Source organism: Dermacentor variabilis, chromosome 9 (assembly GCF_050947875.1).
Source record: "Dermacentor variabilis isolate Ectoservices chromosome 9, ASM5094787v1, whole genome shotgun sequence".
Classification (NCBI taxonomy): Eukaryota; Metazoa; Arthropoda; class Arachnida; order Ixodida; family Ixodidae; genus Dermacentor; species Dermacentor variabilis.
The window spans coordinates 52,435,849-52,454,939 of NC_134576.1; the positions used below are offsets into that span (position 1 = coordinate 52,435,849).

Consider the following 19,091-nt stretch of genomic DNA (forward strand, 5'->3'; position numbering starts at 1 on the left):
GGCGACTGTACATACTTTGAATCTGTGGGAATATCTGCAAAATAACATTAACGTGACCAGTTGTGATGAGCAAAGACCAGATGACATTGCATCCAAAACCTAAGCGACGCACTGCATGTTAAGAAGACCTGACAGTGGAGAAGAATCAGCAGCTACAAACGGCATGGATTTTATTGTCAGATCAAAAATGGCTGTTTTCATATTCAGGGGTGCTTAGAACATTATAAATCATAATAAAACTGGTTTCAGAATTAGCTTTATGTGTTTACTGAGTATGAGCTATTAGAAGGGCACAATTACGCATAGACAAAAGAGACAGGATGAGTGAAACCAGAAATTGTTTCATAAGGCCATCAATATTGCTCTATATTGCAGAAGAGACTCGAAAATATGCACAGAACCACAGGACAATTAAAAATAGAAAAAGGAACAGACAATACTTTACTAGTTTCCCGCCACTTGTTCTTGTTTGCTGTTAGCTCTCACCGAGCTTACAAGCTTAATGAGGCTTCAGAAATTCACACTCATTGCTTGTAAGTAACAAGGCAAATTCGAGTGGTGCTATGCACTTATCAGTTCACGCACACATGCACACACACCCTGCACAACCCGCACACTGCCTTCAAAATCTGAAGAATTTGGAAACACATCATAATCCTGCTATTCGATTCATTGAGCACTCAGTGGAGGGGCGTCAGAAACCTCTAGGGATGAGATCCAGCGAATTTTAGATGTGTCTTAATTATATTGTGCAGCTTGATGCCCCAAAACTGTACGGTGAGGTGTGATGGACACTGTAGAGGAGGGAGCCTGTGGATAAATTTTCACCATCTGGGGTTCTTTAACTAGAAACCGATTGAATCACAAAATAAGACACAGAGATGCTTAATCAGTGTCTTATTTTTAGGCTGAAACTGTTTCCGGCCACATACCAACTAGTCTGACAGCAGACATTTCTAAATTAGGGTTCTTTAATGTGAACCCAAAGAACAGTACACGAGTGCTTTTGCATTTCACACATCAGAATGTGATCAGCGTGGCTAAGATCTAACCAATGTCATAGACACTGAAATACCACAGTGGGGTTTGCATGTGCCTCTGAGTTATACCTAACACACCTGCTAAACGTCTGGTACAAGCAAAGCTCAGTGCCATACTTCTGCCTTGTGAAACCGGCGTGCCACAAATGTGCTTTGCAGGAAGGTCCACAGCAAGCGAGCCATGGTGCTGATAGAACCCATGAACTCAAGCTCAGCAGCACAATGCCATAGCCACTAACCAGCAGGCAGAAGCAATTGACATGCATGAGCAGCTTTGCGAGGGCTTACCATTAGGGCTTGACACTACCCTTCAGTAAAGAGAGCTCTCAAAGTAACAGGCACATGTTGTTGAAGAAATCATTGAGCCCCTAGTTTTCTGGAAGATGTATGCCCAAGACTTGAAGCTAAACACTTTGACAGAATTGCCTGTCTTGCTGGGAAGTTGATTAGGACTTTCAGACTGACTCCAAACAAATAAGTGAATTTTATTAGCCGGACGTTGTGAAGCCTATTCTAGCCCTTCAGGGGTTATTCTTTGAGGGGTGGTGGTGTGCAGCTTTTAAAGGGTCTTTTGTAAAAAAAAGGAGGTTAGACACTTCACAGATGGGAAGGGGGGGGAAGCGAAAGGGTGAGGTGGCTGCAGTGGTGCTGGTCGGCTGGGATGACCGGTGCTCGGGAAGCTTGACTCGCGAGAGTGCCATTGACTGGAGGCGAGGGGCGGAGGGTATGGGGGAGCGCAGACGTTTCGGTGTTGGTGACCTCGGGCGAGAATCTACCAGGCTGGGCGTTTTCTTCTTTCCGTCATGTCGCCAAGGCCATGGATATACACCGAGGGTAGGTTGCCCTTCACGTGGTTTATATTACCCCCATATTTTGAATGTGGCATGACTCCAGTAGTAGTCTTTTTCGCGAGTTTGTCTCTGTTTGAAAGATTTGGGTTTCTTGGAAAGCAATTTAGTGATCGGCGTCTTCAGAATGTTCAGCGACGGCGCTGTATATATGGTTGAATGTTCTGATGTAGTTCTCGTGTTGTCCGATTCTTTCTTTTAGATTTTTGGTTTCCCCGATGTACGACACCAGACAGTCGGCTCAGCCGATTTTGTAGACGACGCTTTGAGCTTTTTCTTTTGGTGGATGATCTTTTGGTTTAGGGAGGAGGATATTGAAAGTGTTTATCGGTTTGTGCGCAACTTTGAGGCCTTCTTTTTTCAACATTTGGCTTAGAGCTTCGCTGGTACATCTGACGTATGGGATGGACACTTGTTTCCGGAATGGGGGGAAGTCAACGGCTGAAGGTCCCGTGGTTTGTTTATTCTTTTTTGTTGTAGGGATGTTTTTCGAATGAAGTCCTCTTTGTAGCCATTCCTTTTAAGTTCATTGAAAACCGTTCTCTTTTCTTTCTTTAGATCTGATTGCAATGAGGAATGAGTTTCGGCTCTTTTGAATTAAGAAGTTACAACAGACGCCTTGTGGTTTGCTGGATGGTCAGATACGAAGTGAAGGTAGTGGCCCGTGTGAGTTGGTTTTTGGCAGACTGAAAATCTTAGAATGCTGTCTGTTTGTGTAACTTGTACATTCTTTATCGTAAATTCTTTATTGTGAGCTAGCAGTGTGCACTATTCTGTGCTTTGGAATTTGTCAGACAAAGTCGACTACCTAGGCATCTCACCTGTCTTGACACAAGTGTGAGCTCCCTTTCTCAAGGGGTTGTTTTCAAACGTGTACAGTGCAATTTTCAGCATGCAGTACTGCAGAGACTCGAGGATTCTCCACTGCACAGTGCAGTGAAGCCAATCTTCTGTCCCAATTTACAGAAAAAGCTTTTTAAAACAATTCTTACAAATAAAATGCCTTTATAGCATTTGTTTGATGTTTCAAGACATGTAGGGTTGATTAAAGCAAAAAAAAGCAGTATTTTTTTAATCATTTTTGGCCAGAAAGCTCTGTACGGAAAGGGTTAATGTACAAATATAGTCCGGTATGTGTGTTTTATTTATTACAAGAAAGGACAGATTCAGTCACTTCCTTTTTACAAGGACATCTAAGAAGCAGAGAGAATCAGAATTTTCATGTTCTCTGAAATAGCCAGGCCATATGGAGTAGCTATATAGCTTCCCCTTCATTCACGCAAGTTCATCTGCACTTGCGAAGACTGTGTGCAAACTTTTCTCGCATCTATTTTTGTAATGCTCATGCAATTTTCCTTTTTGCTTTGTCCCGATGCCCAATGGGGGAGGGATCCAGCATAGCGACGCCACCAGTGGCCTCTCGCAATGTGACGATTTGCAGCGCATGAGTCAAGGACTATCCAGCTACCAGACCAAGGCAAAAAGCATGCTGCTCCACTGCAAGAGTGCCAGATTGCACTAGTTGGCCCCCTTTATTGTCGTTCGGTTGTTATTACTTCGCGCTATATACCCCTGCAACATGCTACTCCACTAGCCAGCTACCACTTACAATAAAGCTACATGGAATGCGGCTACTGGACAACACACTGTTGCACATGTGAGTCCTTCGTACGCCACTTTTGCCTTTTCCACAGGAGCTACCAGTATATAACTCTGTATTCAACCGACAACTCTCTCCACCTTCTTCCAATGTTTCTTTCCAAACTGATTACGTACACAAAGTTGCTGAGCCGTCGTGTCATACAAACTTGTTTCATAAAATTCCGAGCAAGCGCCCAAGCTGTGCAAGTGGCCCCCTCCATTTTTTTGGTGACTTGAAATTTGCCAACTGCCGACCAAGGGCGCCTTCCCTTTCTCTGCCCTGTTCACTGCTTCACACTTCATCAGCAGCATCAGACTCTTTTTTTTTTTATGCTATCTTTTCAAGAAATTATAGAAAACAGTGTAACTTAAGACAGAAATTTATTGTTTAGCTGCACAGACCCCTGGCACCTCATCACGGACCCGTTCAGCCTCAGTGCAGGGAAATAATGTTTGGGTCAAGCTCAGAGGAGACATTTCATGGATCTGAGAGAGATAATACAGAATAAAGACAGTAAATGCATGTTAAATAAACCTGTCGAGTCAAAGGAAGGCTGTGCTGTGTTTTTTTATGGTCATGACTATTCCACTGCCACCAGGAATTTTGGTCAGCGACCGAGCAAGCCTCCTCCCTTCCTCCAAACACTCATGGATTATCTTTGACCCTAGGGGCAAGGGGGGGGGGGGGGACACTAGATCGGAAATTCTAAAATATGTTAATTTTTTTTCCCCCACACATGTGTAGAGTGAAACTACCTTCCTGCGCTTCCGGCTTTCAAGACAACTATCAAGTTTCCAGACGACTACCTACTAAGCTGTCTCCTAATCCTTGCATGTTATTATTATGCATTTTTCTTCTTATGTACTACCACTCATTTTTGTAGCATCCATGTGCTTTGAAAAATAAATATTTAAATAAATAAATAGAGCTCTAGGAGTTTCATCAAGAAAACTTCCTGTTTGCCCTGGAACCTTTCTGCACGTCTCCCTAGATCTAGTTGAGGGCAATCAGAACCTTTTCTACCTACCATGGCTGAACATGATGCCCTAACTTACACACACAGACGCACACACGCACGCACACACGTGCGCGTGCGCACACACACACACACACACACACACACACACACACACACACACACACACACACACACACACACACACACACACACACACACACACACACACACACACACACACACAAAGTTCAAACTGATGCCCCAAGCCAAACCTCGCTTTTAAGTGTCGTAATAAGTCACTTACTCAGACAGTGATGAGATGCAAGATTGCAGATTGTAGTCAGATACATGAGAACAGCAGCATGGAGCACCATAATGAATCTCATCAGATTGCAATTGGCCCTAAATCTAAATCTCATCACAGCACACTCCCTCAGCACTTGCCATTCATTCAGATACAAGTTGAACAACCTCAGAAAGTCACCCAATAAAGCCAGAATGGCCTTGTTTTCTTTCATTTCCACTGTACTTGAATTTACAGGTCTCGGTGCTTAACAGGCCAAACAGACCCATTGCCTCGTAAAGCCAGTATTAAAGACATACCAAATCTATAGAACTTACAGAGCCCCAAGAGAGAAACCTGTAAAATACTATTCAAAAGCATCAGAGACCTGCACACATTCCAGTGTCTTGTGGACCACCAGAATAGCAAAAACAGATACAACGCACTTACCGGTGATTCGCGTCCTTGATACCCATCTTTTCAAGGCTGACATCGTTCAGTCGCACCAGTGATCGACCTGCAATGCAAGGGCAGGTAGTCTAAGTGCACAGTTTAGTATCCGCAAAAAGCCACACTAATTGATAGCAGGTCCACGATTCTTGCTAACACGTAGGTCCGGCCCTTTCCTGATTCACTGTCGCCATGTCTATTCCTATCCTTGCCTAAGCCCTGTCTTTGCAACTAGAAATTGTGTTTTGCCATTCTAATACTTGTTGCCATGACCAGTGTTAACTTTTAGATAAGCTATGAACAAGATAGGAACTTGAGCCAGCTGGAATGATACAGTTCTGATGATGGAGGACCCGTGCTTAGACAAAGCACAGGGCACCACAGAACAGTGTATGTGTCGTTCTTTTCTGTGTGCTTCATACAAGCACTGGTTATCAATAGTCTGGCCCTTCCTGGTTATTTATAGTTGTTCACATTTCTTGCTGCTTTCCGATATCAAGTTTGCAGACCTACGGGGTATAGAGAGGCATAGCTCTCAGAGTAGAAGACATCCTTCACAGTTTTTTACGCTACGAGCTTGCACGGCACAACGTCTGCACAAGTTCCCCTGACCCCAGCTCGTACACAGAGGCATGCTATTTGCAGTGTATAATGAAGGAAAGCATGTATAGCAGCAGTAATCAACAGCTGAAGACAGAGTTTACGCTGTCTGCCTCATTGCACTGTCATGTGAGTCACTGTGCTATTAACCACATGCTTATTAAATATACAATATGGTCATTGCATCCTATATTCCACTGAGACAGCCCCTGCTTTCTAACCTGCACAGAGAGACCCTGCACAGAGATACTAATGACACCGAGGGCTCCGAAATCTGACAAGGCTACATGGGCAGTGTGCTGAATGCAGGCAGACTGACCTCACCCACCCACCTGTACCCATTTTTCCTTTTTCTTTTATATTTATAGGCTGCCCTTACGAGGCTGTGTGGAAAACTGCACTGTCCATGCTTCAATTCTTGAAAAAGTTAATTAGTTAAATGTGGTTTAATGGCGCAAAAGCGGCTTAAGCTATGCTGCGCAAAACACGAGGTGTTTTAAAATCCAGGTTAGGAAAGAAATACCTGTGTTAATAATCTATATTTTATATAAAAATCCAGTGTCGTCTAGAAGAAACTTACGCATGTTCGATAATGGGACTAGCGGATCATCACCTAAAATTAAAGCAGGGTGCAAAGGTATGCGTAGTTGACATAAGTTGTGCAAAAGGTTTCGTCTGTGTACAGTCGCCGACTGATTTTTCGGACTCCAAAAATTCGGACATGCTCGATTATTCGGTCTGCTTCACGGCACCGCCATTCGCTCCATGAACCATAATGTATAACAACCGCCAAACGTTTGGACACCTTGCAACCTCTCAGATTTTTCGGACACTCCTTGAGCCAATTCGATCGAGAGCACCATGCACCGACTCTGACCAATGCATGGTTCGACTTCCTGAACGACATTTTTGTTTTGAACGGAGCCTCCTTGCTGCCCCACGAAGTGGCGCTACTGCAAATCCCCGCTCATCATCATCGTTTCTGCCTGGTTTGTGGCTACAGCAGTTGCAGTCTGAGCTTAGTAAGCCATGTCAAGACAATCCAGCAGCTGGTTTGTTTCTTCGTGCATGACGCTGTGAGTAGGCCACATTTTTCGTTTGCGCGACTAAAGTCCCTCAATAATTTTAAAGTAGAGAAAGGCTTTGATCCAGCTGACAATGCCAGCAATAGGCTGATCGGTGACATGTGACCTTGCTCCGCCCCTTTGCTGCCATGAAAGTTCCTGCGCGCCGGGCGAAGTGCACGGGTTTCGCCTGTTGTGCTGTGCACATTGCTGCGATAATTTCGTTCCGGGAGGGCTGAAATGCCTCGTTGCTGTGCGGTTGGGTGCCGAAACCAGACGAAGGATGGCAAGAAGTTATCTTGCATCCCGCGCGGCAAACAGAACCTAACCAGAAGAAAAGTATGCTTGCACAGAATTGGATGGAAAGACTGAACCGTCGGTAACTGCGTGACTATGCGAGGAAAGTAACTTAGTGCGATACGAAGGTGGGAGAGAAAGTATACACGTGTGTGTGCAGAGAGCTGCGATAGCATTTCATTCACGCGCATGAATTTTGACGGCCGAAATTTGTGGAGGTTATTGATTTTAGTGCATTATGAGCCCGTTGACTTAGCAAGTGCAGTATGACCTGGCATGCAAGTAAATAGCGGGGCAGAAGCGCATTAACTCGCTGACAAATATCTGCATTGCGTTTTGTGCAATAAAAACTAACAAATTTCAACAGCAAATTCTACTTTTACACTTTCCTGTGTTTGTGCGCGCATTGTTAACTGCGCTTTACAATATGTCCAAAAAGTAATTTCTAACTGTGCATATCCTAACTGTATTTTGTTCATTGCATATGTGAATAAATATATTAAGTTCCTGCATTACTTTGCTTTTAAAAACAAATACTGCATAGCCACTGCTACTGGCTATCCAATAATAAAGTATAATACAATATATCAAAGTACATTACATACACCTGCGAGCTCATTCCTCCAAGTTTCCCTTACACTCGAAGGTGTTTCAGTAATCAGCGATGCCATTTTACTGATGAAAAACACACAACTGCAAATTAACATAATAAAAATGCCAGAAACGATACACGGATTGCCAGAAAAACACAGGGCAGCAATAGCTAGGCGTGCGTTTCGTATAAGGGCCCTCTAATTCTTACGGGGCTTTGGCGGTGCACGGAGGCGAAAAGGCATAAACACAACAATGCACGTCATGATTCAAGTTTACGTGGCGACGTGGCACGGTTGACGAGAACAGTCAACTGCATTCACACACAAACACACACTATGCTCGATGATGGCGTGCCGCGAGATTAGATCCCGCTGGCAGCCCGAACACGATCGAGGAGACTCGCTGACACGATCCATACCGCCGCTTCAGACTGTCAAGACAGTTGCACTGGCTCGTAGCACTGAACCACAAAACACCACAGTCGTCGTGTAATCACTACACGACAGACACACTCAGCGGCAAGAAGACTGCTGGCGCACTCATTTCCACACACACACAGGATGTTGTTTAGTTGCCGTGAGGGTCGCACGTTTCAGCGACGTTATGTCGAAAGTTTTTCGGTCCAAGCATCTGTCAGTCTTCTTTTCTACACAAATTATTCCTTCAAAGTAACCGCTACATGTACGCAGCACACTTACAAGCAAAGGAATTCACAGGGCAAACGGGATTAAGTGCAAGCAATCACGAAGGCTCGCGCGGTGATTGAGCGCAAACGAACGAAAGGTAAACACGCGGAATCGAGGCGACCAAGCCCCCATTCTGCTCTCTTGAACGTTTTTCTTTCAGCACTCATTTGAAATTAAAGAACTAGATTTAGCAATTTGGGCCCCTCTTTCATTTTTCACCACAGTCAGGTACCAGTAGTGTTTTATTTCTGCGCATGTGCAGATATTTTTTCACCTCACGAATGCCGTGACGCCGCGGTTTAGCTTGGGCGCCATATGCTTCAAGAACTTCCTAGATGTCGCTACCTTACTATAGAGGGACCTTATGTGCGACTGGTGTAGGCATGATGGCGTGGTGATGTTTGCTTTGTGTGCTGTGTCGAGGTTGCGGTGATCCAACGTGGCATACAGAAACATCGCGTCAAGTGTCTAATGGCGCCTACTGTGCCTGTGCAGACTGCGCTGGGGAATGTCGGCAAGCGGGTGCCAGGAGGCCTAGGATTTGTCGCCTTCCGATGTGCTCCTTACTGATGCTGAAAATGTTCTGCCAAGACCTGCGCAGTGGTTGCACTGCGATTCCATACACTGTCTCGTTTGACAATTTCACAGGTGCTGACACTGCTGTACTGACACGCGCAGAACTCGATGACAGCGAGATCATTAGTCAGGTTCCTGCTGCACCGCTGGACGATGACTCTGAGTCGGAAGATGACACACCATGTGATACACTGCCGTCGCATGCGGAACATGTACAAGGAGTGACTGTGCTTTCAGCTGCCTATAGTGACCGTACGACCCTCTCCGAGATTCAGGCTTATCTTATGGCGCGTAAACCAAACAGTGAGCAACGGCGCATTCACAATTTCTTCAAGCCTACTGCTGAGCGCGAATAAGTGCGTGGAAATCAAGCATTTCTTTTTTTTTCTTAATCTGCTTTTTCGGACACCTGTTTATTCGGACATTTTCGCAGTCCCCGTGAGGTCCGAATAAACGGTCGGCGACTGTATTTCAATGTGTGTACATGTCACTAATACCGTATTTACACAACTGTAAGTCGACTCGAGTGTAAGTTGAAACCCCCTCCCCCCCCATATCGCGTGTGACAGGACAAAAAAAAAAAAAAAAAGCATACCCAAGGGTGCATTCAATAACGAAAATTTATTGGTAGCTGGCATGGTCACTGGACTACTCATCTTCACTTGTGTCATTGTCCTCACTAGTTCTGCCATCGTCATCGGAGCTACGGTCCCACAGTGCGTCGTCGTCCAGCGAAGTTCCACACTTGGCAAACGACCACACCACATCTTGTGGAACAGCAGCCCACGCCGAATGCACCCAACCACACGCAGCCGTCAGAGAGGCTCTTTTGGCAGGTCCGGTTGGCATAATTTCATGGTCTTCTGCCGCCAGCTACTCGTTGTACTCACGGCGGAGCAGGTCCTTAAAAGGCAAAGATCCGGGCTTGTTTCATGACCATGTCGCACTTCAGTGGCAGGGACCGATCACACACTTCAGCTACGTACACCACAAGCTGCGCAATGATTTGTTTCTTCGGCGAAAAGGATGGCAGACCTCTTGAACGCTGCTGTGAATGAGCGCGGTATGTTTAGTGGGCCTGGAGCACTCATGACGACTGAGGAAGCATGGAAGTAGCATGTAGCCGGCAGTCGAGTTGAACGCGTCAAACTAGAGCTACAGGGAAAGAGAAACACGTGAGTGGTGTCTGCTCTTCCATGAACTATCGATACTACCTGCAAGTGCTGCCGTTCTGGGAATTCCGCTGCGAATGGAACAGCGGCACTTCCATCAACTATCGACACCCCCCCATAAGTGTTGTGTGTGCTGTAAAGCTCTAAAAAATGTTGAAAAACCCTTCCGAAAAGCGAACAAATGCACGGGATAGCGAAAACTACGGGTAGGGGCATAGAGCAAACATAAAATTGTAACTACGTTGTATCTTCCCTGATATCTCATTGGCCCTGCCTTTTTTGGCGGTGCCATTGACTCCACCCCCCCCCCACTTCAGATTTTCAAAAAAAAAAAAAAATGGGTTGACTTACAATGGTGTAAAAACAGTATATGCATAACTGTTGGTGGCTCTTGGCATTTCTCACACGTTGGTGTGTCTTCTTTCGTAAGTAGATAATTGTGTGTGAAGTGTGTGTGCCCAATGCATTGTCGGCATAAAACTACTTCGAAGAATCGCTCCTGATGATAACAAGACTTCCACTCACCAACTATGGGTTTAGTGAGATGTAGCCTGTTGTCGGTACAACGGTCCCGTTCGTGTTGCCATTTTGACATTTAAGGCTTTTCTAATCGCACGGATACTATCTTTATATGGAAGTGTTGTGTTTGTTATGCTTTTGTACACTGCCATCGATGCACATCTATCAGCTGCTTCGTTACCAGATATCCCAACATAGCTTCGTACCCAGCAGAAACAAATTGACCTCCCGTATTTGTTAAGCGCCACCATGTTTAAAATGTCTCCTATCAGGGGTTCACACTCAGATTTAAGATGTAGAGCCTTCAGTGTGCTTAAGGAATCGGTGTATATCACTGCATTTTTGTGTTTATCAGTGATAATCTTTTTAAAACAACAACCCATATAGCATAAGCTTTGGCCATGGAAACAGAGGCATGCTGTGGTAAACGAATACTCGTTTCCCAATTTTCCGTTACAGCCCCCCCCCCCACCCATGTGTTCTTTTGTTTTAGAGCCATCAGTGTAATATTTCACGTTCTTTTGATATTTGTCCTTAAGATCCCAGAATTCTTGTATTCTTGAATTCTTGTTCGTGTGGGGTGTCTCTTTTCTTTAGATGTGTTAACGTCCAGCCATATAATTGTGTGAAATTGTACCACAGGGGCAACTGTTGGGGTTTTTGGCAATCTAGAGGACTTCATGAGGAATGTCATAATCCTGACAATATTCCTCATACTGCAGGACAAGCAGCCTAATCATGTTCGGTTTATTTGTATAGTGTAAATGCAAGTTGCATTGTGTGAGGATGTTGCAGCATATGTGCTGCGGTGATGACTGAATTCTGAGTACGTAGGAAAAAGTGAGTAATGCTCTGCGCTGCTGTGAAAAGGCTTCATTATACTCAACGTATAAACTTGGAATAGGTGATGTTCTGTAGGCACCGCTTGCCAGTCACAGTGCAAGGTTACGTACTGGATCAAGTCGTCAGATGTAGCACTGCCTGGCTGAGCCGTAAACCACGAAGCCGTAGTCTGAAAGGCTACGTACAAGAGACAATTTTTTTAGTATAGAAATGGAAGCCATTTTTCTCAGCCCACTCCATTAGTTTATTTATTGTTATCTGGAGCTGGCCTTTCACATGTTGGTAAGTTTGAGGAGCAGCACGCTATCTGCAGATCATTGACGTATATGGAGTGCATAACAGTGGTGGGAATGACTTCGATGATAGAGTTCCTTTTTACTATAAAGAGTGTTGTGCTAAGTACACAACCTTGTGACACGCCGCTTTCCTGGATAAATGTGCGCGAGAGCACAGTGCCTAGACGAATTTGGAATGTTCTGTTGGACATAAAATCAGCAAGACAATTTAGCATTTTGCCACAAATTTCTAATGCAGCGAGGTCACGTAAGATTCCAAATCTCCAAGCGGTGTCATGCGCTTTCTGGCAGTGCTGTTTGTCGGAAGAGGTGGTGAGTCACTGAACAGCCTTTTTTATACCCGTACTGATGAAAATCAATGAAGTTCCGTATATCAAGTGTGAACGTTAATCTCACATTTATGACACTTTCGTACGATTTCGCCAAACAGCTTGTCAGGGCAATGGGTTGAAAGCTCCTTGCGGATATGGGGGATTTACCTGTTTTAAAAAAAAGGCACAACTATTGCGTTTTTCCAACTTTTTGGCATAATTCCACATTCAAATACTTTGTTGAAAAATTTAAGGAGAGCATCTACGGATATGTGAGACAAGTGTGCAAGCATGGAATAATGGATCCGGTCAGAACTTACTGCAGTTTTTTTGCCAGCACAGAGAACCCTGTTAAGTTCTTGTAAAGTGAATGGAGCGTTGTATTTGTCCCTTGACATACAGGCAGTTGGTAGTTTTTCCTTTTCTGCCGACAGTTTGTATTTTAAGAACGTGTTTGAATAATTAGCCAAGCGAGCTAGAGATGTTATAGAAATGCTCCCCAAGTATATTCACTTGTTCTTGTAGTGTTGTCTAAGTGCCTGAAGGTGTAAGTAAGGGTATCGTGTATGCTGAGTAGTCCCTCTTAAACTTCCTCACCTGTTCCCACATCCTTTTGGATGTGACGGTGCTATTAATTGTAGATATATATCTCTGCGAAGACAGTTTTTCCACCTGTCTCCAAATATATCGAGCTTTCTCTCTGGCTTGTTTGAAATTCAGAAAGTTGTTATGTGTTAGGTATCTCCGTAAGATTCCCCAGGCCTTATTTTGCTGCTTTTTTGCTTCGGTGCATTCATGTGCTCACCAAGGATTCAGCTTTTTCCGAACAACGCCAGAAGATTGTGGAATGGCCTTTTCAGCAGCAGAAATGATACAGTTATTAAATTTTGTATTAATTTCATCAATGCTGAGGTCTGTTAAAATAAGCTACAGCGTGGCACTGTGTGAAAACAGACCAGTCTGCCATTTGTAATTTCCAATGGCGCAGTTTGTGGGATATAATGGGTAGTGTAGATGTGAGGTTGATTACAGCAGGTAGATGATCATTGCCATATGAAGTCTCCAGGACGTCCCATTTAAAATCGGTAAAAATATCCGGAGAGCAGCATGCTAAACCAAAGCAGCTAAAATTACGTGACTCGGTGAAAAATGTGTTGGCGCACCTTAATTAAAAAGACAGATGTTGTTTGTCAAAAGAAAATCTTCGATAAGTAGTCCTCTTAGGTCATTCTTATCGCTGCCCCAAAGAGCGCAATGAGCATTAAAATCTCCAAATAAAATAAAAGGCACCGGCAGCTGGTCAATTAAATTTTCCAGTTCTCAAGTTGTGAAATGGCTATAGGGAGGAATGCACAATGAACAGATGGTGACAGTCTTAAATGATAAAATGATGACAGCTACTGCCTCGTACGGAGTATTTAATAATATGTTTTGTGCGGGGATGCTGCCTTAGACGACAATAGCGACACTTCCCGATAGACGGCTGGAGTGCTCGCGATCCTTTCTTACAACAGTAGAACCTTTAAGAAAATCTGTATGTTTGGGTCCTAGGTTCGTTTCTTGAAGGCAGATTGCTACTGGTGATAACTTATTTATAATGTCTTTGATATCACCTAGATTGTGAATTAGGCCTCTGCAATTACAATTAATGATGAAAGCCATTATATTGGAATTGAAAAAAGGTTACTTATCTGTCTGAGCTTACAAGTTGTAGGTGACATGTATTAAAAAGCTGACTACTCTTATGAAGGGTGGTGACCGTTCAGGTTACCTGTCCCTTTTTCGGCGGAGTTACAAGATGTTTCTCCATCTTGGAGCACTCCAAGGAGCATGGATCTTTTGGCGTCAATGATGCCGGGGTTTTCGGGTCGACCTGCATCACCTTCTCTGAGGTGCTGGTCCTGTTTCTCGCGCCGTGGAGTTTGGTTCAACTTTAGGCCCTGCGGCACTATGGTCTGCCGGCCCATCTTCGATGATGATGGACCAGAACTGACTACAGCCACCAAGGGGGCGGATGGAGTCTCTACAAGGATACCAGACGTGGACCCTGTAGGATCCTGAAACCGGTGTGGCGCTGCCCCCTGCCGTGTCACACTGGCATAGCTCACTTGAGGTAAGTGTCCCAGCCTTTTCCTTGCTTCATAGAATGAGATCTTTTCCTTTACAGTTATTGTGATTATTTCTTTTCCTCTTTTCCAGCAAGAGCCGCTCCACGAGTAAGCTGGATGATCGCCCTTGCAATTGATAGTGTGGGAGCATTGCAGTTATCAGAAGGATGGTCGTTGGCACTACATTTCAGGCATGTTTCTTTGTCTCTGCATGATTACGATGCATGCCCGAACCTCTGGCACTTGAAACACTGCCTCAGGTTTGGAATGTACAGTCTGACATTGATTTTTAAATATCCTGCGTCAAGTGAACCAGGTACAGTGCTGCTACCAAATGTCAATATCACATGTTTCATCAGGATCTGTTGGTCATTTTGCCGTAGTGTGATTCTTTGCACCTTAGTTACATTTTGCTCCTGAAATCCTTCAAGGAGCTCTTTGTCACTGAGATTTAGGAAGACTTCTTCTGATATAATGCCCCTACTTGTGTTGAGTGAGCGATGTGGAGAGATTGTCACTTTAATGTTACAGATACTGGTGAGTACAGCAAGCTTTTCTAGCTGATCTTTCCTTGTCAGTTCAATGAGGAGGTCTCTGCTAGCCATCTTTGAAGCCTTGTAACCTGGTCCAATCATGTTTGCTAGGCGTTTGGAAACTAGAAATGGTGACAGTTTTCTTACGGTTGTGTTGCCTTCACTGTGGAGAACATGGCACTTTGGAAATGTGTCTTCGTTTGGTTTCAAAAAGAACTGGGAAGCTGCTTCGGTGCGACCTCTTTTCAGAGGCCGATCTGAAAGTCGCGGGAATGCTTCTGCCATTGGATGGCTTAGAAATACAACAGCGGTGGTAGCCACGCACCACCGAGCCCAACAAGGGGACGCTACAGGTTCCAAAGAACAAGCTATACACCGCCACTATAACCTAATGTATATACCCAAGGCTGAATATATTACACACAGTTAACCCTTGCCGCCCAGAAATTCGGAAGTAAGAATAAGTGAGTAGAAGACAGGAAAGATTGAAAGTGAGAGATAAAGAAAAAGATTGAAGAGGGGGACAGGAAAAGTGACTGCCGATTTTCGCCCGGGTGGGTCAGTCCGGGGGTGCCGTCTATGTGAGGGAGAGGCCAAAGAGGTGTGTTGCCTCTGCCGGGGGCCTTAAAGGTCCAAACACCCGGCATCGGCTAAACCCCCAGGATCCCCCTTTCCCCAGACATGGCTAAGACGCGCACGGCTACACGAGGAAGGGTCCAACCCTCGTGTTTTTGAAAAAGATATCACTATTTACTATCACGTGAGAACAGAGTGCATCAAAGTACATGAGTTGGACTGACACAAGGCTGTGGTCATAAGAATACTTAATGTTAAGTGATGTACACAGTAAGCCTCAAATAACTTGATCAAGTGGTTTGCAATAGTCGGTTATGGCTAACTCCATCATTTTGCCTCAGGAACTTACAGCCGACACACACATGCATGCAGAATTCATTGATAATGCTGCTTTTGTGACAACACCAACAGAGAGAATTCTGCAGCTCTCCACTCTGCCAAGTCCACGACATTAACTGCGACCAACTCCTTTCTCAGTAACAGTGTGTTAAAATTATTTTGATAATATATGATAGCATGGCTCATTACATTTCTCTGTCATGTATCCTTTCTCCTTTTTTGTGAGTGCATGGTCTAAAAGAGAAAAAGAAAAGAGAACCCCACCTGTAATCTCGTGATCGAGGAAGAGTGTTGAGTATGAGGTATAATGGTTGATGCAGACACGTTTCATCCACTTCATGACGTGCACAGTCTCCCAGAAAAAGACTGGCAGAGGCCGAGTCCGCTTCCGCTGAGCCTCCTTGTCAGCTGTTGCCGGTGAGGGTGGCGCCGCTGGGAAGGTGAACGAGGCAGAAGGCAGCAGCATGTGAGACATTGTCACGCCATCCTATGGCTTACAAGTAAAGGCATCACCATCCACTAGGTTGAAGAACTCTACAAGGCAACACATTTCAGTGTCCTTGAAAGGTGGCCATTACAAAAGAGCAGTAAGCTGTAAGAGTTGGTATGGTAAAGAACTGCATGTTGGTGTGCTGGTTCTTTTGATGCAAGCATTATAAAGCTTAAGAAAAGTTTGTTCTGTGCCACTGATTGAATGCAGGAGAACTGCCTTTACGGGGCACTTGCCTTACCATCTGCGCTTATCAGGAGGATAGCAGATGGAGGAAGCCTCTCAATGTATCAGAATTTTCTATAACAAAACTTAATAAAGCTGGCAAATTTACACAGAACATGTTCAGGTAAGAAAGCACCATGTGCCTTACTTAATGATCACTATATATACACAGTCTCCAGAGTGTATGCAGCAGTATGTGTATATAGGTAAATTACTCATAGGGGACCCCAATCATAAGAAGGATATTTACAGAATAAAAATGGGTTGCATTGTATATGGCAGGCATGACCAAATGATGACTGGAAGATTACCACTGTGGTTGAAAGGGAAAGTGTACAATCATTGCATTCTACTGGTGGTAACATATGGGGCAGAAAGAGGTTAGCAAAGAAGTCCAAGAACAAGTTGAGGACCATGCAAAGAGCGATGGAACTAAAGATGTTAGGTATAATGTCAAGAGACAGTAAGAGAGTGGCGTGGATCAGAGAGCAAATGGGGATAGCCGATAATCTAGCTGACTTTAAGAGAAAAATATGGAGCTGGGCAGGCCATCTAATACGTAGGGCAGATAACCGGTAGACCATTAGAGTTACAGAATGGGTGCCAAATGAAGGGAAGCGCAGTCGACGACGGCAGAAAACTAAATGGGGTGTTGAAATTGGGAAATTTGCTGGCAGAAGTTGGAATAATCAGCCAGCGCAAGACGGAGGTAATTAGAGATTGCTGAAAAAGGCCTTCGTCCTGCAGTGGACATAAAAATAGGCTGCTGCTGCTGATGATGATGACATATACAGCTACAGGCTGTGTAGGACAAACACGATGACCAGTTGCAGGTCTTTCCTGCTCAGACTCCTTAACAGGTACGAAAATCTTGGGTCGTGAGCTCTGTCATATATCGAAACCACCAAAACACAGACACTGTGGTTGCAAATTGAACATGACATTGAAAATATTGTGAAATCTGTTTGTGCAGGTGGTCAGCAGCATGATTATTTCACTAAGCGTGGCAAGTAAGGAGCCATTAGTCTTGTTTTTTCTGAGCCATTTTACCCTAAACCACAAGCTGGAATCTAGGACTAACTAGGAACCCCTACAGGGGCAGGGACTCATAGTGGTGCCCACATGGCAGATTGCTGTTTGTAGTTTGTCTACAAGTGCTAAAGAGGCACACTGTGAAAGGTGACACATCACAGATAGATCAATGGTGCAGTCATCCCAACAATTAAAATGATGCCCGACAACGGTGGTTGAACAAGGAATGTTGCTGGACTAAACGATTCGACACTTGTCTTTGCCACAGCGATAACTAGTCCATGCATTAAAATGTTGCCTCCAGTGACATTCCTCGTTCGACCACTGTTGACCCCTTCGTCTCCATTTTCCTCTGAACACTTCTGTCCAGCGATGATTCGCACACGCAGTTGTTGTCATCCTGTTGTCATCATTGCAACTGCTACAACAATTAAGACAACAAGACAGAGAGTGTTTGCCACTTAACAGCCAAATGTGCCCTTATGTTACACTCATGCAAAATGGTGATCCCCCTTTTGCTTCGATTGGACCTTTTTATTGATATCCATCTATGCAAGTTGCTGATTCTAACAATAATGGCGGTATGGTGGCTGCAAAACTAACTAATAAAATAGATAAACTTTATTGAAAGAATAATCATAATAATCGCTAATGGTTGGGCCCCTAGTCCAGGGCACCGCTGGCTCTTGACATCTTCTCAGCTCTCTGGATCAACTTGAGCCGGTCGTCATTGCTACTGCAATGCCACTGCGGCTGCTTTGATGATTTGCCAGCTCACCGACAGTATGCAAAAGTTCTTAAACCTTTCACTGCCAATTATTTTTTCCTACCACTCCTCAGCCCTTGCTGCATTTCTTGTGTGTGGTGGCTTCGCTAACATTTCTTGCTACATAGAAGCTGCTTCTTCACTGTTGCTTTCTACTTTTTGAAAATTTATCAGCAGTTCATAAATTCGTTCATCTGTCAAATCACTGCTTCACCTGCCACATTAAGTTACCATGGTTCCCTTGCAGAGATGGAACGGCAGAGCATCACAACATTTGCTCCCACGTGCATGTGAAATTTTCAGTTTAGAAGTTTTGTGTTTAGATGACCTCTCTATAGAGAGCACAATGGCTAGGCAACATTCTTTTTTGCATAAGTTGCATCAAAAACAAAAAATAGGAACAATGTACTTGAGAGCAACAAGGGCTGTGTAAGGATTGGTCGCCGAAGTTACCTCAGCAGTGCGAGTATAAGGGTTAGCTACTGTATCAAGCAGCAAGTTACTAGACACATCGCACACCACTAGATTTTGTCTTAACTGGCACAAAGTAATCTGTAAATCTTTATGAACTGAGAATAGGTTTTCTATAACCACTTAGAAATTATGTTCACTTTGTTAAAGGGCCCCTCACTAGGTTTAGCCATCTTAAACAAACAAATGTCGCACATACATGCAGTGGTGACGATCATGTCCACAAAGTATCAGAGCGCTGTGTCTCGAGAACACAGCTGAAATTTCAAGCCAAACACCGCATGGCTTCCGTCTCGAGGACTCTCAGCCATAGAAGAAAAGTCGCACGCACAAATGCCTCTTCGCGGTGACTGTTTCTTCATTCATCATGAC

General features: G+C 44.4%; 1 protein-coding gene across 1 annotated transcript in view; it reads right to left on the reverse strand.

Annotated features, from left to right (window-relative positions):
- The window catches only part of ave (sterile alpha motif domain-containing protein aveugle), a 34,755-nt gene that overhangs the window by 7,525 nt on the left and 8,139 nt on the right, over positions 1-19,091 (reverse strand). The window contains exons 3-4 of the mRNA XM_075704259.1: positions 16,000-16,167; positions 5,222-5,288 (exon numbers count right to left, since the gene is read on the reverse strand). Coding sequence (XP_075560374.1) covers positions 5,222-5,288; positions 16,000-16,167 — 235 coding nt within the window. The remainder of the gene's footprint in view (positions 1-5,221; positions 5,289-15,999; positions 16,168-19,091) is intronic.